General features: G+C 45.8%; 1 protein-coding gene across 7 annotated transcripts in view; it reads right to left on the bottom strand.

Moving 5' to 3' along the window:
- Positions 1 to 23,552, bottom strand: part of LOC125770622 (DNA N6-methyl adenine demethylase) — a 161,339-nt gene that overhangs the window by 9,308 nt on the left and 128,479 nt on the right. For all 7 annotated transcript variants that reach the window (XM_049440461.1, XM_049440462.1, XM_049440463.1 and 4 more), the window contains 3 exons: positions 13,154 to 13,666; positions 3,408 to 3,536; positions 64 to 3,334 (listed from right to left, as the gene is read on the bottom strand). In XM_049440461.1, coding sequence (XP_049296418.1) covers positions 64 to 3,334; positions 3,408 to 3,536; positions 13,154 to 13,666 — 3,913 coding nt within the window. The remainder of the gene's footprint in view (positions 1 to 63; positions 3,335 to 3,407; positions 3,537 to 13,153; positions 13,667 to 23,552) is intronic.

Here is a 23,552-nt window from a genome sequence, read left to right as displayed (position 1 = left end):
GGGTAAGACACTCCGTTGTTTCGCCCTTTTGAGAAATTTGTTGTAGAAAGTTCTCCTACTTACCAAGATGCGTATAATAGCTGCCCGGTTCGGACGGTGCTTTATCCGTGCCGGAACTGAAACAATCACAATCGGGTGCTTCCGGTTTGTGCGATTTCTCCAGCTTATCGTCGTCCGCCTTCTGGGCCGGATCAACCGGTTCCTTCTTGACGTTTTTCGACTCTTTCTTGCTTTTACTTTTGCCACCGCCGGTCGAGGCACCTTCCGCCTTTCCGTCCGTTCCCTCACCGTGATTATCTTTCGATTTGTCTTTCTTTTCTCCCTTTTTCGATTTTGATTTGGTACCGGTAGAGGTGCTGGTGGAGGTGGTAGTGTTGGTGGTTGCTGTGGTTCCACCGGTTGGTGTCGTACCGGACGATGGAGCTGATACGGATTGATTCCCGGACGCAACGTCTATCTCTGCCAATGCGCCACCCGCTCCGGACGATTGATTACCAACGCCCGGATCACTGCCCGGATCCGATCCAAGATTCGTCGAGTTATTGCCCATACTGCCGTACGCCGAATCGTCCGCCTCCAGCTTGATCGATACCGGATCGGAAGCTGGGAGCAAACTGTTGTTCTTCGGTATGGGGTACGTATGTGCGGGGATCTGCTGCTCGAAGTTGGTCTGATGGGCGACCGGTGTCGAAATGGCCGGCAGCGATAGCAACGCATTACCTTCGGGTGTTTGCGCTGGTGGAAGACTGCTGTTGCTGTTACTGTTACTGGCCGATCCGCTACCGAAGCCACCGCCGACCGTTTGCTGGTTGTGATAGTTCGGGTAGTTCTGGGTCGAATAGCTCGAGTAGCTTCCGTACGGGGAGTAGTAACTGTTGTAATCTGAGGACGCTCCCTTCACCGATGTGCCGCCTGTCTGTACCGTTGCCTGTGAGACGGCTGACTGCGTATTATCGCAATAGTCACCGTACCGGATAAAGTTCTGATAGTTCTTCTCATACCCTCCATCGAACTTCGGCAACGAGGACTGTCCATCGTCCAGCAGACCGGGTTCCTTCTTGACGCTCATCAGATTGTAACCCGACCCACTCGTCTGACTGGCCGAACCGCCCGGATGATGGAAAGCTCCGGTTGTGCCAGTTCCGCCTGCCTGCAGATGCGGATTAAACCCGCTCGACAGGGAATCGTGTCGGAAACGGTTCAGCGGACTCTTATCGTCCACCAGCTTGCTGTCCACCATCATGGAGGATGCACCGGCCGGCGAGTAACCGAGCAGCGAGCCGGAAGTTTGACTTCCGTTCGGCGTTGTTGAGCCACCGCTGCCGGGATATGTTTGGTTCATGTTCGTGTAGTTCTGTTGCTGTTGCAGCAGCTGCTGATCGTGATGCATCATGAAGCTGGAGCTGCTGCTCGAATAGCTGGAAGATTTCGTATCCACGATCCCCTGTCCAAGGTGATCGAGATGATGCTGCTGCTGCTGCTGCCCGGGATGTTGCTGCTGCTGGCCATGATGGCCATGTCCAGCGTGTTTCGATTTGCCATGTTTGTCGCCTCCCTTTCCTTTCGCCTTGGAGGAAGGTGATCCGGCCGATGGTGAACCGGACGATGACGACGAGGAAGATCCACCTGACTTGCCCATCTTTCCCTTCAGCTCGCCACCGGTCGGTGAACCGATGCCACCGCCTCCTCCTCCGCCACCAGGGTCAGTATTATTCTTGTCGATTAATTGCTGCTTCTGCTCAAAAACCGAATGCTTCGTACCGTGATGTAGATCACCCGCTAGCAGATGATCGTGCTGCTGTAGCTGATGATGATGATGATGGTGGTGATCAGTGAGCGTGGGCGATTTCATGCCCACCGCCACCGATGACGTACTGCCGTGACTGCTACTACCGTTGTTTGCGCCACTGCCACTACTATTGCTTCCTGCACCGCCTACCTGCGGGTGCTTCCAACTCGGATCAACAATACTGCCGATACTGTTGATCAGTCCACTGCCGCCACCATCTCCGATAGTAGTACCTTCGTTCGCTGTACTGCTGCTACTGTTGCCGCTGCCGGTGCCACCGGCCATCATGCCGGGGCCACCACTAGCGGCCCCCGACGCCGACTGCTGCTGCTGTCCGGGCGTACCCGGACCGGGGCCACCCAGATGTGTCGGCGTTAGGCTGTCTCGGAGATGGTGGCTATACGATAAAAAATGACCGGTCGATTGCTGTGCGCCGGTTTGCTGCTGCTGCTGCTGCAGCCCTAGATGTGATCCCAGGTGAGATTGACCACCGGACGACAGGAGCGCATCCTTCTGGTCGCCCTTGTTCATGATCATCGTCTTGAGCCGAGAGTTTAAGTTCACTCGATCGGACTGGTTGAAGAGATCCGCACCGGACTGTTGCGATTGCTGCTGCTGCTGGTTCCATCCCCAGTCACTTTGCATATGGCTGGGCGATTGCTGATGCTGATTGTCGGTTGGAGTGCCCTGCTGCATTGGCGAGGGTGTGTGCATACCGCTCTGTCCACTGCCGCTACCGTATCCGACCGGTGTGTTGTTGCCGTTGTGACTTGGCGACTGCTGCAAGCTGCCACCACCCGAGCTGCCACCGTTGTACGGGTTCGGGGACTGTTGGGCGTACAGCTGCTGGTTCGAATTCGGACGCGGTGGCTGACGATTGGGAGACTGTGGAACTCCCTGCGGTGGGTGCATGGAGGACGAGGAGCCCGTGCTACCGTTGTTGTTGTTGTTGTTGCTGTTGTTGCTGGTGGTGGTGCTGTTACTGCTGCTACTGCCGCCGTTGCCGGCATTCGCAGCGGTCGCAACCGTGGATGCAGACGGAGACGATGACGCGCTAGCGGAGGACGTACTGTTCGAGTTGCCGTTCGCGCTCGCTGCCGTGGTGGTGGTTGTCGTCGTCGACGTCTGCAGACCGCCGTAATCTTGCTGGCCTGAATACCCATTACAATTGAGTGAGCGCGGCGGTACGCTGTTCACCCGTGGATATCCAGGCATGTCGTTTCCCGACGTTGCCGAAGCCGTGGCCGAGGATTGCTGCTGCTGCTGTTTGCTGCTACCGAGCTGCAGATTGAACTGGTCGTGCGGATTGTTACCGGCGTGGCCGGACACGATCGTTGCCGGACCGGTCGATACCTGGCCGGCGTACGTGACTGTGGGCGCGAAGCTGACGCTCTGCAGTGACACCTGATTGATCGGTGCGATCTGATTGGCCTGGAAGTCGTAGCGCTGTACTGCTGGTGGTGCAGCGTACGTACGGCCATAGTTCGGATCGAACCCGATGCCAGCAGTCTGGACGTAACCGTTCGGTTGGTATGCGGCGTATCCCTAGAAATGGAAAAAAGGGATGGGATGGATGAGCTTCGGCGCGAACAGTTTACGAAGGCAGCTGCGTACTTACCTGTGGCTGAAACTCGAGCGAGTTCAGTGGTGTGATAGCAGGCGTGTTCTGTGGAATCTGTTGGATGAACTGATTTTGCCAACCCTGGGACGGGTCAGCTTGCCAGGTGGGATAGAACGCCATTGGGGCCTGCAAAGAATGCGAAAAATCAGAAGAAATATTTAGCCATACTATAGGAAAAGCGTTTCGTGCTGAAAAGAACACCATTAATAGTGACTTTAATGTGCTTCAAAACAGCTAAAATGCGAAGCCAAAATTTACTATCATGGAGTTCCTTTATATCCTCGCTTAGTCTCCCCTAATTTCCTTAAAAACCCCCAAATTTCCCCGCCCTAAACGTTGTACGCCTCCTTTTTCTCTATTCTATTTCGGTGAAAGGGAATTTTAATTCGGCTATTTCTATGCAAACGAGCTGCACTTCCACCCGAGCTTCTTATCGTATCGCATTTGCATCGCTTCTTCTTCCACCCATACACACACATGTGCACGCACGCGCCCATACAAAGTGTGTGTGTGTTGTGTGCTACTACAGACACACACACACACACACACACACATACACAACCATTCTACAAGAAACCCCCCGTCAGTCAAAACGGGAAAGAATCGCCACTTTGCATCTATTTATTGCTGCTTGAAATAATTTATTAGAAAATTTGCATACATTTCACCGTTCCCGCCCGGTTCCCGCACCATTTCCTGAAGAGAACGGGGAACGGCGGAAGGTTATAATGGCTTTAAGAAGCACACACTAATGCCGGGCACTATTCGTTGCGGCCCTGGCCGTTGTTTGCTAATGTAGATCGACTCATTCTCCCTTTGCTGCGCCGTACTTAACGACACACAATGTTCAGTCCCCTCTTCGAGCGCCATCGAGCGTTATCTCCGGGGACGTTTTTTTCTTCTGTGCTGCCTTTATATGCAGGGGTCGACCGACCGGATTTCTCTCGGCGGCGGTGGCCGTGTATCCAAAGATTAGTATCTTTCTTCTGGCATGCAAGTGTCCCCGGTCTTGCACTCCTAGTGCGCGGCGTACACGTGTCGTTTCACCCCTTGTCGGTGTGTTTAATTATACTGCTATCATGAATTTGATACTGATTTTCATAATTTCATGCACTTTTTCCTTTCCAAAAAAATAACAAAACATTACTTTTTTTCAGTTGTGTCCATTACCGGAGTACCGGGTGGGATCGATGATGCCGATCGATTTTCCTTTCACATAATTTTCAGGCCGGTTTTTGGGAATAATTTTACGATTATTGCCCACTTTATACACGTGTTTTAGTACTTTCACAACTGCCGTGCAGAGAAATATCGTTTATTAATTGGAATTAATGTTTCAACCTCCTACCTCCTTCCCACCGGCGCCACAATTGCATTCGAACGACCGCAGGAAATGACTTTAACCTCCAAAAAAACCAAAAACAAACGAGAAGAAATGCCATCGGGCAAGTTGCGCCATATCGCACACGTTAAGCCGGAGTAGTGGTAGAAGTAGTGCTCTCCATATTTCGCTAATTGGTTCCAAACTATCGAAATAAAACACCAAAACACCAACAGACCAAAACAACCACGACAAAAAAAGCCACCTTTCGGGTTGACAAAACCCAAAACGAACAGGTTGGATGGAAGTGCGTGAGAGCGTGCGTGTTAGTAGGACGATAAGAAGCAAACCGGCCGTAGTTGTGCGCGAGTGAAAGCCAAACCGATGACGATGGCACACAACCATTTGGTCGTAAGTTGTCCTCTACCATCATTGCCGGGGACATAAAACGGGTGCAATAAAATTTTAATTGATTTCATAAATTACACACACTCTGTTCCTCTCTCTCTCTCTCACACGCACTCAGCACATGACAACAAGCGGCCCACCAGGTCGACGTTGTGGACGTCTCGAGCTGTGGTCGGCATATTACCCTGCTTGACACTCTCGTGCTCGTTAAGAAGGAAGACACACACATTTGCCCTGTTTAAGACACAACCCGGGGAGAACTTTTTTTCCACCGACCCACACCGAGCCACGATCATACGATGATCGTACATGAATCCGGAGAAGGTCAGGTGCGAGACAGGCTGAAAATGTCACACAAAATGCGACGCTTGTTTCGTTCGCGGGTAGGTGTTTGTTTTAATTTAAATTGTTGCAATTTTACGATCTTTCATATGTTGCTTTTGAAAACATATTTGCAAAGCAGGAGAACACGTTCGCGTGTCAGGTGTAAATGGCACAACGCTGCTTACGAATTAGGAAGTTTGATTTATAGGGATTATCTTATCCTTTTTTAAAATGTTGAAGAGATTTGCACAAGAAATGATACCGATGCAGAAGGGCGAATCGGAACTCGTGGCAAACTTTTCGGTCGATAAAACTCACGGAACGAATCCAAACCGCCACCACCCCAAACCCCCAAAAATGGTCGGAAAATTGTACAAAAGTTGCAAACGGAACAACGGAACGATCGCGATGGCGTCGAATAATACGCGACGCAGGCAGTGTTGCATCGACCATGTGTGTGTGTGTGAGAGTGCGTTTTGTTTGTTCGGTGTCCCTTCCTAAGCGACCCCCGCCCGGGTACACACGAATCAATGTGGTGGAAGAACCACACCGGCGCGGAAACAAGGAAGAAGGCTGATGAAAGGAAGGGTTTTGCGCCAGACAATGGGAGCATAAATTACGTTCCAGTGACTTTGTTTAATTTATTACAATTGAGTTTTCCTCCCGGTGCCGGCGTTTTTCGGTGTCTTTTTGCAGTACAAGGGGAAGGGGAAGGTGGGCTGGGGGGACGAAGACCCCACCGGTGTGGTCGCGAACTTCCTCCGAAAAGTTGTACCACCCTCCCCCACTTGTGCGCCACCCTGTGTTTTCCACCTTCTTTCAAAGTGCATCGATAAAGTGTTTTAGGGTGTGCGGGGGGGTTTGGGGGAGCAAGGGGGGTTGCATGTTGCAAACGGTGCACAACACGACCACACACACATGCATACTACACATGCTGTGACGGGGACGCATTATTTTTCAACCCCTTCTCGTATCTCCTCCCGCCACCCCCTTCTCACCCTTTGTCACATCTCCTATCACAGCAGGGAAGGTAATTTATAGGACGACCAGAAGGTAACATGTATATATATGTATAAAAAAGGCCAAGAAACACACTTTTAAAACTATTGTTTCCTGAGGTTTTTCCCTATCTTTTCATCCGGCGTCCCTTATTTTAACAGCACAAACACAAAACAATGCATTTTCTTTTACTTCTTTTCCACCTATGACGGTCTGGGGGGTTTTATGTATGTACAACAAAAAGCGGAAGGAAAAACTGTACACGTCTTAGAAACAGTTTGTTGGCCCGGGTTGACGGCGAAGAAAGAAAAAAGACTCTTAATCTTATCGCCAAGATGTGTGCCTTTTTCTTATGCAATACAATGCCATTGAAAAAGTGGGCTCCGAAAGCAATAAATTGCACTTTACTTGCTTTTTGTTTTTTGGAATGGATAAATGGGTAAGAAGGGATGAAGGAAGGTGGATAATTTGCATACGGAATTTTTCGGGATTTATTTTATTGCTCAACAAAAAAAAAGAAAAACAAAAGAATATAAATTTTGCTTTCTTAAGATAAAAGAATCATTTTTCAATAACCCGTATGAGAAGGTTCTATTTGTGCCATTTCGGCGATCACGTTGTGTTCACTCAAACACCCATTATAAAAATAACACACTCAATGAGCAATGAGTGGCAATAACTACGCAAAGCGGGAAGGTCAAACAACACAACAAACCCCCGTCCGTAAAGCATAACAAACGAGATAAAAATATGTATCACAACATTCATCTCCGCACCGGCAAATAAACAAAACAAACAAACAAACAAACAACAACCAACGCAAGAACGTAAAAACACAATCAGCCCCTTTTACACCGAAACAAAACAAATGAATCATCGCTTTGGTGTGGTGTAAAGGGAAGAAATAGTGATTCGTGGAAAGCATAATGTGAACATAATAACAAAATATAAAACTATAGTGTAAAAAAGCTTTTCGCAATTGAAAGTAGGTACAATCGGAGAGTGAGCAAAAGAGAATGGGATATGACTAATGGAAAATTTTTGCTCTTCTGATTTTTCTTGCGCATACAAAAAAGTGTTTTGTTGATGAATGAGCGAATTTGGTCTTTTTCGTCCTTTTGGTCTTTTTTTAATATTTTAGAAAGATCCACGTGGTTTGAGTTCTTGATGCGAGCGTTGACAAGAAATTATCTAAAGTGAATATAAAATTCTAATTTAAAAATGAAATTTAAATTTAGTTTTGTTTGGAAGAAAATAAGAAGGAAAAATGACGGAAATCGATCTTCTTTTTTCATTCACTAATATGGGGAAGGGAAAGACCTTCCCCCGCAATTTCCCCATCCAAAAGGATGGAAAGAAAATCTGACTTGTCAAGGTCCTCGTCTTTTGTTTTTTTGGTTTGTTATTTCCTTGCTGCTACTAACGCTGGTTGGGAATATTTTATATAAATTGCTTATTATGTTAGCAATAGAATCATAAATCATAATGAGCAATGTGCGGCTTTTGATGGAAGGCACACACAACAGAACAAATGCTTTTTCTTCTCTCTTTTTTCTCTCTCTCTCTCTCTCTCTCCCCTGCATTGTGTTTTACATCATGCCGTCTAGGTCACATTACACCACAAACATAGGAAGAAGGAACATGCCGAAGGAATGGTTTTATGCTGTGCAAACATTTCAGCATGCCAACATCCGGCTCGAATGACTCTCGCGCGAGGGTCAGCGACTTTTGACCATCGTGGTACATACACACAAACACACACACACACACAGACAAACACGAGAACGGAGATGATCATGAAAATTCTTCGTCTCCAAGAACGGGGGGACGTTTATGTGTGACCTATGGCGGTTTCTGTCAATGTGTTCGGTCATTCGTCTTTTATTGCTGCCTGTGACTCCCTCTGCTCACATTCGTCCTTCAAACTGCGCGTGTGTGTGTGTGTGTATGACGTTTCTTCTACAGCGCACGTCAATTGCGCAATTTCGATCGAGACATTATTTCCCTTTTCTCGTTCCTCGGCTTCTTCTGCCAAACTTTTCCTTTGACCTTCCTTTTTTTTTGTTGGATTCGTGTGGAAAAATCGTTCCAGCTGCTTCAGCTTTCTCCCATTTCTCGTACTACCACCCTGCTTCATTATCATTTTTCCACCCCAAAAGCTTGTCGACCAAGGGGTGAGGAAAATAGTTGAAGGCGTACGAGAGCTTTTCCTTCGTTGATTGCGCCTGCCTGAGTTTTTGGGAAGTATCGAGGAAGGGTCGCTTGTGTGTGTGTGTGTCTGTGTGTTTAGGCACACATACACATCCTTGTGTCTTTGCTTCTTAAAAAAAGGAAAACACACAACACGTTTTCCGTTTTATTTTTCTTCCATCGTAAACGTAACCTCTCCCTCCTTGGAGCCCTTAATGTTCCCATTCGTGTGCAAACGATCTCACACAAACACACACCGTTATAAACACAAAGTGCACCACGAGGAAAACCATGCACACATACATAAGTGTGTGCAAAGCAATGTAAGGGAGCAAAGGAGGACGAGGGCTGTTTCCACCCAAACCCCAAACCCAAGGTGTATATGTACAACCGTGCCAGGGGGTGCACAAGGGAAACACAGGCGCTCACACTCACAAGCCGGGGCAAGATGGCGACAAACGACGATGGTGTGTCACCCCATCCCTTCCCACTTAGTTCCTTTCCCGTCCATTTTTACGACAAAAACCACACATAGCACGCGTCCGAATGGTGCGAATTTGGTGGAAAAAGTGGGACGGAAGGGAGCAAACAAAAAAAAACAAGTCGAGCGCACTATTAATTTTCCTTCTATATTGCTTGCTCACTCGCACCCTTCCCCGCTGCACCAACGTCATCGTTTTCGTTCCTTTTAGTCACTCGGCAAACCCTCCCGTTTTCCACCCAAAACCCACACCGGCATGCGAATATCAAAACCCACCCTGACAGGCCGCTCACGTCCGAAGGCAAACGTTTCTCACTATCGTCATCTTATTTACCCATCGCCCTCTTCTCTTCTGTCCCCTTTTCCATTTTCCCTCTTGTTAGCTGTGGCCCTTCTTCTTACGAAACGTCGAGCGGCAAGGATAGGAAAATCGTTCGCTATGTACACATAAGCTTTTCATTACTAGACGGAAAATCTCCTTCCCACAATTCTCCCACCAGCTACACCCGCCTGTCCACCGTGCCACCGAGCACCCCTAGCGTAATGTTTTCTCTTCCACCCTCTACTAAACAATCTACCCTTCTCTGTCCCCACCAACCCACACCCCCTAAAAACCCGGGCGGCGACCATTATTTTCGCCCTTCGTTTCTTTCCATTCCAATGTGTAAGCGTCCACGTACATATACATATATGTATGTATCGATGCGTGTGCGCGTGTGTGTGTGTGGGGGGGGGCATGTGTATGTGTACATAATTCATTATTATTTCCCTACTTTTCTCCTACACCACCCACCAACCCACCACCCTTCAGCACAATACTTTTTGCACTTTTCACACCAAAACTACCACCACAAGTGTGTCCTTTTGCTCGGGTTTTCCAACCCGGCCCGTTCGAACCGGTGAGCATTTCTCAGGAAATAGTATTCTCTACTACTCTCTTTCTCTCTCTCTCTCTCTCTCTCTCTCTCTGTCTCTTTTGTGCCGCTCGGTGATATGATGGTGTCTTACGTATCCTTTTGCTGTCCCTTACGAACCCTCACCGGTGTACCGGGGTACCACGTGCATAAGCCGAACTTAAACCATTACCATCTCACAGAGAGGGAATGGAGGAAGAGAGAGAGAGAGAGAGGGTGGAAATTCTTATGGGTTACGTCAAAACCAACTATCTTTGGTTGTGCAAACCGATCCCGAGGGAGAAGTAAATTGTTGTAGTGAAGGAGACGATGTGCAGAATAAGTGCTAAGAAATGCATTACGCCACACACACACACGTGCATTGAAGCGAATTTATTTGTTTTAAAGAGTAGAATAAAGTTTCAGTAACAGAATTGCAACGATTTAATGTTTTCTTCCATGTGCAGAATGGAATTCCCATCTTCAATGGAGGCTCCTGGTGGTTTTCAAAAAATTGAACTCAAACACGAAAATATTTTTATTTACAAAACGTGCAAACACAGGAAGAGTAGCTAAATTAATATGCTTAAACCAACAGACGAGTGAAAAAAGGGGGTGGTGGTGAAAAAAAGGAAATTTATCTGATCCTTCACTGACAACGATCGCAGTCAGCATTTCCGTTTTCCTCCGTACGCTGGAAGTAAACCAATCTTCTCGCAACGATACGAAACATCAGCAAAGGCGCAATTGGATTTTCCCTGTGTGTTTTTTTTCTCAATGTGTGCACACACACACACTTAAAAATGGAACTAAATCCGGAAGCAAAAAGAGGTGGTTGAGCTCGCGTCGTGATGAAAATGAAATATTTGGATATAATTTTGCTCTGTGTAAGCAATCCACTAGCTCGCATCCACCAATCGCATATCTAGAATGGAAAGCTTCATCTTCATGGCGTAAAGAGTGGAAAGTGGAAGAGTGGCCAATTTTTCACGGCAACGAAACATACGCCAATAACGGGGGAGGTTTTTTTTCTCTACTGGAAGCGAAATCATCGACCCGGGTGAGAAGTGGAGGAATGTGAAGGAGTATGATGGGGGAAAGGAAGGAAAAATAGAGAAGCAAAAAAAAATTAATAAAACAACTTTTTCACTTTCCCTTCCGACCGAGCACCACACAGTAGTCACCCACATCCTTGCCGAGTGTTTCGCAAAAGGCTCGACATTTTTCCCGGAGTGCAATATCTCCTCCAATCACAATTTCCCGTAGAGCACCATCTGCAGCACCGACCAAAAAAAAAAAGAAAAAGAAACGGAAACCGTTCTTCACACATACACGCACACACACACGCTGTACGTAACCTTCATTTTCCGGGCTTAATATTTATTAAAAACAGGCTCCACTGAAATGAGTTGCTTCCTCTGTCCCCTTGTATGGGAGGGGAATAAACTCCCGAGAAAAACTCCGTGTACACACGATGGTGAAATGAAAACGAGATTATTATTACTTGCCTTTCCCTTCCCCTTTGTTTCCCGTTTCCATTACACTCTACTCACCCACACCATTCTCATCACAAAACAACAAGAACGGGAAATATGATGAACGCACACCAAAGCACCAAAAAGCACGTTTCGCTCACAGCCCAGCCCTTTCGATTTTGATGAATAAACAAATGCAAGTTCATCATCATCGTTGTCGCTCGAACAAAAAAAAAGAAAAGTCCACTTTTCTTTACGCCTCGCATTGGGGCATCCGGAGAAAAACTCATTTCGGGAGTCCTAGGCCGGATAGGAGAACGTTATCCGACGATCGACTCCCTGTCCCTACGATTACTCCTTGAAAGCGGGGGGATCTCGTGGATGGAAAACAGGGGGCAAAAAGGTACAAAAATTCATCAACGAGAAAAGCCAAAATTACCTTCCACACACACACCCTACATGCCACCCCATCCTCAGCCGGTTCACTCACTCCCCATAGACAAGCGCAACCACATCACCAACAAGAACGGTTCGTTGTTGCAGAAAATGCCTTTTTAGACTGATGAAAAAGTAATACTAGTGGAAACGTCACTAGTGGAATTGTGTGCTTTTTCTTCCCAAAAATTTTCCCTCACCCAGGTTTGCGGGAAGTGGAACCTAGGTTGAAGGTAATAATAAATGTCATAAGAAGTAAACCAACTTTCGACATAGGCCTGATGTATAATCGGATGCAGGCACAGGTAGCAAAGATGGATTAACTTTTTTTTTCCTCCCATGTACTAAGAGGAGAGCACACTTTGGCTTAAACCAATATCATAAATTATTAAACTTCTATCAGGCGATGTAGGATAAACATTTTCCTCCATCCCAAAACCCAAAAAAAAATGAGGTTGAAGTTGAAAATTTAAATGTTTATCAAAAAAATACATCTTCATTTTCGAAATAACAAACATGCTACTAAATGAAAAGACAACAGTTTTTAAACAAAATATTTTCATACGTATCCAAATGATTCAAAGCGAATAAAAAGAAAGCAAAAAACAAGGAAACAGGTGGAAGTTTTTTGGCTAATTTCCACTATGCACCAGTTTCAAGGTTTGCCATTCCGCAGCTGAAGGAGAATGGCTGATTATTTGGTTTTGAAATTTTACTTCCCAAAAAACCACCTCCACCCCAAACTTACAATGGCATTTCGGAATGGTGCCTGGCTGCAGGTTGATATGGCTATAACAAGAGCAAAAGCAACACCTCTCCTGGGTCGTCGCACGACATATCTCTCGGCCCCTCTAGCTACAAACTACACTTTTCTGTCTCTCGTTAGCGAAAGTTTAATGAAAACGAAAACTTTTCCTCCCAATCCAAACAAAAAAACTCGCTCGCTCAACGTTTTTCCGCATGAGACATAGAGAAAGAGAGAGAGGGAGGGAAGGAAGCACACAGGAAGCTATTTCCTGCCGGCACCGATTAGCTTAACTTCGGTTTATAATCAAGTTTTTAATTGAATGTACACACAATCGGATACGCGGGATGATTTCCACTTTACGCGAACCGATTGAGACCGATTTATTGCAAACGGTGAGCAATTTTGGGCAATCGTCCCTGTCGCTTCCCTTTTCGGTTAGGTATATTTACGGGCTTATTGGCTCACTTACCATCGGCTGTTGCGGCTGATCCTTCATGACTTCGACGCTCGGTTCCGACTTTATGATGATGGACTGATGCTGCTGTTGCTGCTGCTGCTGCTGCTGCTGGAGGTTCCCAGGACCTCCTCCTCCTCCGCCGGGCGGTGGAGCACCTGGTATAGGGGGATGGCGGGCTAGATGATGTTGCAGCTGCGCTTGCTGCTGATGTTGCTGCTGCTGGTGCTGGTGCTGGCTTGGGCCACTGCCTAGCAGCGCACTATTATGGACACCCGGGGCGGCGGTATTAGCGGCGGTCGGTGGTGCGGCGGTTCCGGTCTGTGCACCGGATACGGTCACCAGTTGCTGTTGCTGCTGCTGTTGGGACTGGTTTCCCGACACCTGCACATTGGGCGTCGACGGTGCACCGGTGGTAGTGTTCGGCGATGGATGCGGAAGGGAGGCCGGTGCGGGTGAGACGGCCGAGTTTTGGGGCACGTTCTTGGGTGTTGCGCCGAGATTCAGTGCCTTGCGACCACGACCACTCTGTGGAAGAATCGGGGGGAGAAAAAATGAAACAAACAGTTATAAATAATTTGTAGGTCGTTTAAAGTTACAAATTTATTGTAAAATAAAAATAAAAAAGAAGATAAGTAAAACAAAACAAAAGAACACAAAATGAACTAAAAACACTAGTAAACAGAACAAACTATGAAAGGAAAATAGTAATAAAACAAATCAAACTTAAGGTAAAAAGATGCGTATGAAGTGTAAAGAATAATCAATAAATAATAAATTTAATATTTTCATCAAAATTGCAAACTATGTGCTTCGCTCTAAACCCCGTACGATGAATGTGATTAATATCCGCCATTTTCTCATGGCATAAAAAGCAACAGAAAACAAAACAAAAAACCAAACGGAAACGAGAATGAAAATTTATGGCCTGAAGAAAAACGCTATTTATTATTGAATTATATTTCTCTAAACCATCCCACTCGGCCATGTCTCACCCCTTTTTCAATGTGTAGGAAAGCAAACGGGGGAACACAGCGAGATTGTTTACGGTTGAACATTAGCGAATGTAGGATTAAACGGCTTAAGACATACGCTAGGCCCGTGCAAACTAACAACCGTCTTTGCCTGCACAGCTAACGATCGACCGATCAGGCAGACTATGTATGTTTGTGTTAGTGAAACCTTCCTACCGTTTTTTTGCGAAACAAGCGGGAAAATCTAATAATAGTAAATACTAATTAATGGTATTAATAACAATTCATTCCTTCCTTCTAGCAGTTTTAGCGTAAGCGGCGTAATGGGCGGGAGGGAAGATAGAACTGCGAAGAAAGGTGAGTCTTTCCACATAAATGCACCACGAAAACGCAGCACAAAACGCAACCGAGTCGCGACAGCACTAGAGCAGGAAAGACTCTGATAATATACGGTTCTGGCTGTGTTTCTTTTGGCGCAGACGGTCTTGAAAGGGTAGGGCGGTAGGGCCGAGCGTTAAGGGTTGGTATACGTAAAGGGTGCAAACCGAACACAACCGAAACACGAGGGCTGAGTCGAAAGGGCCAGAGAGAGAGAGAGAGAGAGAGAGTCTTCGCCTTAATTATCGTTATTATTCATCCGTTATCTTGGCAAAAGACCTCAAACTACGACAGGACGGCTCACTCAATAGGGCGCTAGAAAGGGGGCGCTAGGTGGGGCATCTTTCAACTCGTCCAATCCATGCCAAAAATCACCGACCGACAGAAAACCTCTCCATTTTGGAGACACACACGTCTCCACTGAGTGCTCATTGTTTCGTAATGCACCAAAAACCTCCACCAAATGGCGACGGAGAGAAAGAGAGAGAAACATCATGGCGTAGACCGGGGACGGTTTGGTGTGGGAACACAGTTGTGAGGGATTTGGAAAATTTGACTTTTACGGACCATTAATTTATTTGGCAATCAATTTTCGACACACACACACACGCACACACATGCGTCCATTGTAGGATGTGTGTAGACGGGGACATGTATTTTTGTGGCCGAACAAAAAAAAATAACATGGTGCACGAGGAAGGTGGTAGGAGACAAGATGGCGGACAAGTTATGGAAAAGTTTATGCGAATACACCGGAAAAATACACCTCGCATTTTCATCACTCTCCGCAATAAAAACCGTCCCCTTTTCTTCACTAAAGCTATTGAAAGACATGCCGCCATTTTGTTTGGAGCCAGAATTTGTGTGTGTGTATGTGTGACCCCTGAAAGAACTCTGCCGGCAAAATCCGTTCTGCGGTGGCAATATTTCAACACACAAAAGGTTAAATGGATTGTATTCTAAAGCATCCTACACTAATTGCCGAGTTCTAGGAGTAGCTGCAGCAATACACTATTTACGCATACTATGTCCTTAGAAGTTTGGCAATTGTGCACTGGGGTGTGTTTGTGTTTTAGAACCACACACCGGGATGCATATACTGGGGACCAATATTTGAATGGTCTGGACTGTTTTGAACTGCTCTCTTTCAGTGTAAACATCAACCAAATTATGCTGGCATTCCTAAAAACCCGGACGAACAGAACTGAACGATGCTGCCACGGGTGGCGCCATCTGCGCACACGATGACGAAGCAGTAACAAACCTCCTGCTTCGTGGGCCCTTTGTGTGTGTGTGTGTGTGTTTGAGGCGGACATTTCCTTCTCATCAGTGGGTTGATTGTTGTTGTTTGTTGTAGGGGAGGGATGGAGGGTGGGGGTGTTGAATCAGGATGAGGAAATGGCAGAATAAGAGGGGGGTGTTTGTGTGTTATACAAGGGTATTCATCATCATCATCATCATCATCAACATTGGCACCATCATGATGACGGTGGGTGATGTTACTTGCGTAAACACAATTCCTTCCTTGATTGCTTGAATTTCTTCAGACCCTTTGGACCAGAGAGAGGAAAAGAAAATACTCTTCTCCTCCTTTCTCCGCCCCCAGAACGGACAGTCTTCAACATTATTTTCATACCTTTTTGTTGTTGTTACCAAAACACTATTTCAATCTTTCCCTAACCTAACCTCATGCTATACACGTGTTTCGGTTCGTTTGTATTCCAACACTCCAGCACAAAATGCCAATCCTTACCTCTGATGGAATGTGTTGAAGGCAATTAGAAGGCCCCGTAATATCTAGAACTTGGAAAGAACCCCTTAACGTGTGTGTGTGTGTTTTGGGAGCTTTGCAAAAATAGGAAAATTTGCATAACGACCACAAACACATTTGCTTGTGAACGGAGGATTTCACCCCCAAAAATTCAAACGAAAAAACGAAAAAAATCCTGTCTAATTACTTCCATCTGTCGGCAAATGGAGATTCCTGTACGTTCGTCGTTTTTGAGTTACTTTCATTAGGAGGACGAAAGTTTTTGATTAGAATTGGTCCTTGGGTTCACCATGTAGGCACAATGTTTCCGCGAAATGACGGAAGGAAAAAGCTGATTCTGTATAGTGAATTTTGAAAAATTGGGCTTCCGGAGTCTGACAAGTTGAACTTCTAGTAGCAGTAGTAATAGAAAATTTCATGACCTTACTACAGAGACATTCGGAGAGCTCCGAAAGATCAAGACCCCTTGGAATGGTTTGCAAAGTCATTAATTATTTCCAAATGTTGTGTTACTCGTAGCAACGCATAGTCAAACCCCAACAACTCCACTCCGTAATGAAGAACGGTCAAGAACCTCGGGAGCGGTGGATAGAGGAAAGGTGCACAGAAATTAGTCTCATTTAGGACGACAGTTTTTCGGCATGGTGCTCCAAACTTACAAATCCATGACAACTTCGATTCGGGGGGTTCACCCCGGTGCCACCAGCGGGCGAAGGGGTCGGGACATTATAGGGTGTGTTTTTGTAATTAACTTTCCACTTCCAATCGACATGTTTGCGACCTCGCTTACTGCTTTGAAGGGAGAGAGGGAAAAAAAACAGAAGGTAAATTCAACAACAACAACCAACACCAGGTGCTTCTGACCGGGTGTACGCAATGTACGGATGTTAAAATAAAATAAAAATAATACAAAATTAGGATTGGAACATAAATAATGTTTGCTCTCTGCACGGCTGACAGAAAACTCCTGAGCGCACAAACAAAATGCCTCCGACACACACACGCGCTCATGTGGAGAGTTGTTCCAATCTAAATGACATGAAAAGAAAAACAACAACAAAGTATGTCCGTAACGGAGCACTGGCGGCGGCAAGCAGAGTTTTGTTGCGCTAATGATCGGGAAACGATATCCTCCACTTCCCAACATAGGACAAAAGCGGGGAGGACTTGGGGGTCCCGTAGCTCATTAGCGCAGGAAAATGAGAATTTAGCCTCGAGTGCTCGACATCTTGACACCCGTTGGACCCGAGAGGGCGAGAGACATGTTTGTGGGGGGGGAGGGAGCATGGGGTAAAAAACAGGAATGTTGTGTTTTTTTTTCGGTGCTCCACGCGCCTAATCGGGTGGTACAAAATAAAAAAGGAGGGAAGAACACATGGGTCAATGTTTAACAAACGATCGAACAAGTACACAAAAGCAGCCCCTCGTTTCTTCACATTGGAGAGTTGGTTTAGGGATCAGCGACGATTAACGGGCGTGCGGTCAACATATTTATATTTTTGCCCGTAATGATGTCCTCCTTGGCTCGCCTGGTGTCCCGTCGGCTTTTGGTTGATAAATGATTTTTCACACTCAATATACACACACTTCCACATTCTGAAGGAGTCGTTTAGGTGTTGCGGATTGTTCATTTTCATGTGTAATTTCATCAGCACGACTTCACGGATTAAATGGCTACAAGGCACTAGACCAAATTAACCAATACGTATTGCTGTAAAGCGTCATCCATTAATCACGTCAGACAATTTTTATGATACGCGTGTGTGCACTAATGATGATTCCTAGTACGCTAACACTTCCTACAGGGAAAAGTCCGCCGATGAAGCCAAACAAACACTCTCTTATGTATGCCGTACGCGCGAAAGGTCATCTCAGAACCGTTGGCCACCCACTTTCATTTATGACAAACACGTGTCACACACCGGTGTTGCACCGTTATGACCTGATTCACGTATTGGATCCTTTTTTTCTTTCTTTTCCTCTTCTCCTCCTGATCGGTAAAATCGGGCAGCCACCAGCTGGTGATTGCTGTCTTGAATAATTCAACAAACAAAAAAAACCTCTCCCCACCGGTGGAGTTGGATTGCGAATGTGCAAGAACAGTAAAAGGGACAAAGGGTCCCTTAAATTAAACACCAATTTATCATTCCGTCCTTGAGGGGACGCAACGCGTTTATCAAATGGCTTCCTCGCCTGCTTTTTTTTCCTCATCGTTTGACCTCATTTACCGTCCCCACCTGGGTGTGTGTGTGTGCTGAGGGCTTTTGGGGTGGTGGGACGTGATTTTCTTTCCTCATAACTGAATGAAAAATGAAAATCCTTAAGTAGACAACCAAACTTTTGCCACCGTTCGTCCAAGGTGTATTATAAAAGACAAAACTTTGTGAAGCCCTTTTTTTCACCCTCTTATAGCCATCATTTGGCAACATTTCCCTCTGAGTCTTTTTTGTTGTTGTCGTTGTGTGTCTTCGTCAAATTTAGAACGCAAAAAAAACAACATAATAATAACGCGAAACACACAAAACTCTTGCCACTTTAAGCGCCTACCGCACGCAAAAGGTCGTTTGCTGTCATAACAACGGAAGCAGGTGGAACTCATCATCATCAGCGTGTCCCAGCAGCTGCGTCGTTTTCCCCCATTGCCAGTGTTTGTGTGGAGGGTATCGATCCAACATCGCCCGTCCCCAAAAAAAAAAAAATACTTCAACTCATTGGGGGAGAAAATAAAATAGATTTTATTTATATGTCTATGTATAGAAGGCACTATGTGAATCTCTAAGGCTCAGGATAGAAGAAAACGCCTGGCCAGATTGTTCGCATACTTAAACGCACCATGAAGAATGCGTATCTGAAGGGTATAACCGTGACCTACAAGAACACTGTCTTCGCGATCAGGAAATAGTCCGTAGAGCAGTATTAACCCTTTTTTCGGTCTTCATTTGACTCATGCTCTTTAAGTCTCCATTTCAGCAAATACCCACGAAAGGGGAAACGAAACAAAATAGCCACCATATCGAAAACCCATGTTAAACATCTAAAGGAAAAGCGTTCCGGAAAAGCAAAAAAAAGCAAACGATTCACAACTGCAAGTCGTGCATAGCCAAAAGAATTAAGTAACCTGTTGGACATCCACGGCTTATCAGGGCAAAGTTTTGTTTTGTTTCCAGTTACTTTCTTCCATCATTTTTGGGGAACTGTTTTCTCGTCCTCGTGCTGGGTTCGGTTCGGCTCTTTAACGTTTAGCGGAAAACCATTAAAACAAACACAAACGAGGTTGGGTTGTGAACATGGGCCCAAAAAAAATGACCATCTTTTACAGCCTCAAGGGCAGGTCATGAAGATTTTCCTGTTTTATTCTTTTTCACTTACCCCCCTTCTCCTCTCAAGGAAAAATCGAATCGGTATAAATTACGGATCGTAGTAAAAAGATTACGCATCCTTCGTGAAGAGTTTTCCCATTCTTTCCCCACCTCAGGAGCTTGGTTTTTGCTATACATTAAGCCCATTTCCTTAACGGTCAAGGAAAAATATGATACGCAAAACTACGCCAGAAACATGAATGGGAAAGAAAACATCAACCCAGGACCCGATTTTCCGAATGCGGTCCGAAAAAATATGTCTATTTATAAAGTTAAGTACATAATCGTCCCAAAAAACTTGCGTCTGGCAAGTCTGACCGGTATGGGCACATTCCATCCCGTTGTCGCCCAAGGAAACCGATTTTCCTGGTGCCAAAAACCATTCAATCGTTATCCTCGCGGGAACAAAACAAAGAGAGAGGAAGAGAGAGAGAAAGGAGACGGGTGGGTTACTGAACCGTTTGTTTTTGTATCACCTTCTATCACGGGTACGGTCAGGCAAAGTCCCTTGAGGGTTTCAAGTGCTTGAACTTTCTTCTCTCGTTTTGCGCTGGATCTGCCACAGACGGTTATATTTTGATGGAGGGGAAGGTTTAAGCGGTTTTTTTGCCACCTTTTGACCACTGGGTTTGGGAAAGTTTGTGTTTTTTTTTCACCAAGAAAACAGACACTTTTCTTTTCCCCCACCACCCACCTGCACTTCCCGATTCCCGGCGAAAAGACGATCCGTTTGTAGACGAATTTCCGAAAGTCAGATGCTAAATGCCGGTTGAAAATAAATACACCACCGGCGTGCTATTTTCTGCTCCTTTCGGGATCCGAAAGTCTTATCAGCTGTGGTTGTTTTTTTTTCTTCAATTCATTCATTGATTTAGAGTTTATGAATGAAATGATTTTTTAATGAGAAAGGAATTACACGGAAAGTAGGAAAAAATTGCATCCTTGTCACGGCACCAATTATGTATGTAATATGATAGTTCAACAACCGGAATTCTCGCCAGTCTTCTCGTTTGCAGAACGTAATTAAATCAATACACAGGCAAAACAGCTGATCCGGTTGAAAATGAAATCGAGAGCGATCAACAACCAAAACAACATCTTCATGTCTTCCCCAAAAAACCCCTCCCAGCAAAAGCTGCCTCCGATTGCAATTGCAATAAACACATGCAATAAATGGATTCCCAACTTTCATCACACACACACGCACATACGTACATGAACACGCGAACTTCACAAAAGCACGTGTATATTTTAATTGATAACGTACGCATACCACCCCCGGGGCGGCTGCCAGAAAGGGATCGCGCGCCGTGCTCCACACACCACCAGCGGGAGAGAGCCCTTTTCGGATGCGTAAAACCACACCACAAACCTGATGCCTGCCGTGTTGGGGGCGGAGGGGGAGAGGGGGGAGCGCGTTTCATCCAAAATCCTCACCGAAATCACACTCTCGCACACACGCACATCAAATTTAATTCGCAGCTTGTTTTCATTCACAACGCGCAGTTGTTGCATGGTCGGACGGTAGTGCCCGCCCGCCATCGATACGGGAATTTTGTGGCATCGTCGTTTCACCGGCGGTGGGAATTTTTGCCAAACCCCTCCACTATTGTCGGGTTCATCAGTTATTCTTTACTTTCGAATTTATATTTATGTACATGCATGCATATTTTAATCTGTTTTGTTCCTCCTCCCCACCTCGGTTTTGCTGACCTTGGCCGGAGTACGGCGGGCGTGCATACGGTTTTGCGTGCAACAGCATCAACCCCCCGCGCGCGCATTCATTGCTGCTGTGGCAGTTTGTCACACGGTGGACAGCCACCACGGAAAGTGCACTTTATTTACCATTTTCCTCTTCCTGCAGCAAATGGTTCGGGTTTCTCATTCATTGATACATTTCATTCATACATTCCGCTTCGTGGGGTTTTTTGCGGGGGGTGTGGGAGAGCTTCAAGTGGAGTCGAACGGGAAGTTTGTGGGTTTTGTTCAATTCCAATGCCTCTGTACATCAACTTCACCGCTCACAAGCGCATCATCTCACAAACAAAAAAAAACCAGAACAAACAAATAAAAATCGAAGAGCGCATCGTGGCGTGACGCGCGGGCCCAGCAAAAACCGCACAAACACTCATCGCACGCGATCATCATCATCAACATCATTTTCGGGCGGGGAGTGTGGGGGTCCGTGTTCGATTTATTCCGTTTCGCTGTGAGTCGCACGGGAAGGTTGTATCGAAAATTGGATTCAAATTGATTGCCACTTCCGCTTCGAATCTCCGGTCAGTTTTTGGGGGGGAAGGGCAAAAGTGGATTGGTACGGTCTGAAACATGTCACCTTTTTACTATATATCGCCGTGTTTCTCTCGTGTCTATCCTTCGTCTCATCGTGCCACTGACTGCCCCCCTGCTGGTCATACCGGCGGATGTGTATTTGCATGAAATAATTTCGGATGAGTTCATGTCGCGTGCTCGCTTGATTGGCTTGCGGGAGAAATTTACACCAACCCAAAAACCCATCCTCTTCATTCGCCCTGTCGCCCGCTTTTTCCGTTCGTTCATTCACATATTTGTGGCAGCATATACACCCAAACAAGGGGTTGTTATTATTGTACCCCCCGGTCGGTCTTTCCTACCGAACGATGGAAACATTTGTGAAGCATTTTCGGCAAGAGTGTTAAATGTTATAATCTGATTCGCACCCTGTCACACACACCCCGTCATCGTCACAGCTCGACGGATGGTGCGATCAACAGATTGTTAAGCACACGACACGACCTGGCGGTGGGCGCCGGTGAAAGGTGTACAGACCGGGAAGGAAAGCGCGAAAAAGGAACACATCATCCGGACGAATTCACCGCAACCGCGAACGTTTATTTATGGTTGGTATTATCGGTATTTATCGCCGATTGGTGGTCTCGCGATGGAGCGATGGTGTTCGTGGGAAAGTGACACCAAAACGGGGACATGAACCAGTTCAGCATTCGACACACACATACACATATACTTCTTCATACTGTTAATGAAGTCACACGCACGCACAGGTTGTGTCACACACAACGGCGACGGCGGATTCGAATACTCAGTACAACCACCATCGAGAGACCATGTTGATTGGCGATTAAAAGCCTATCATTAACCTGCGTGCTGCGTGATGCTGTTGTGGACACTTATGTTTAATGAAGCACACGACGCCAGACAATGCACTACAGAGGTCGCAGATCGAAATCGTATTAAAGTTGGTGCGAGATATCTTTATTTTTTACCACAATGTAAAGGGGAATAGTAGTAAGACTTTAAAGCGTTAACTTTTGTGCCGCGGATTGCATACCTTTTGGAGCTTTTTAGAAAACATTTATCCAGTGGAGCTATTACTTTGTTCAAATTAAAAAAGGATGTTTTAAAGAAGGTCTGGAATTCGAGATACTGGATCCTAGATTCTGGATGGAATCCAGAACTAAAAACAATTCTAAATTAACACATTTGTAAATCAATCAGTGTATTAGATCTTCATATTTTCCTCTACATATTGAAGTTCCACTAAAATAGAATCCAGAAATTCAAATATTTTCAGTTGTTCTCAAAAAGCGGATAAATCCTACATAAGAGTACATATTGCAGTTTGGGCAAAAAGTTTAAACAAATCTAAATTATGATTACACTTTCATCAGGTAAAATATACGATCCATAACAAAAAAGATACATTTTGCACGTGCACGTGTTAAAAATTTACAATGCAAAAGGAAGTGAAATGGAATAAATTCAAACCATTATTTTTTAAACAAATTGTTCTACAATGTTGCAGCTGCACAAAAACCCCTTATCAACATGTCGTGTCAATTTAACAGTACCCAGATATATTGACGACGAATGGAACGTTGCAATTCAAAAACGCAACCAAACAAACTGTGGAAAAAATACCTCGCGTATGCAAA

Source organism: Anopheles funestus, chromosome 3RL (genome assembly GCF_943734845.2).
Source record: "Anopheles funestus chromosome 3RL, idAnoFuneDA-416_04, whole genome shotgun sequence".
Lineage (NCBI taxonomy): Eukaryota > Metazoa > Arthropoda > Insecta > Diptera > Culicidae > Anopheles > Anopheles funestus.
Note: the sequence above shows the minus strand (reverse complement) of the source record. Positions and strands in the feature narration are given on the sequence as shown.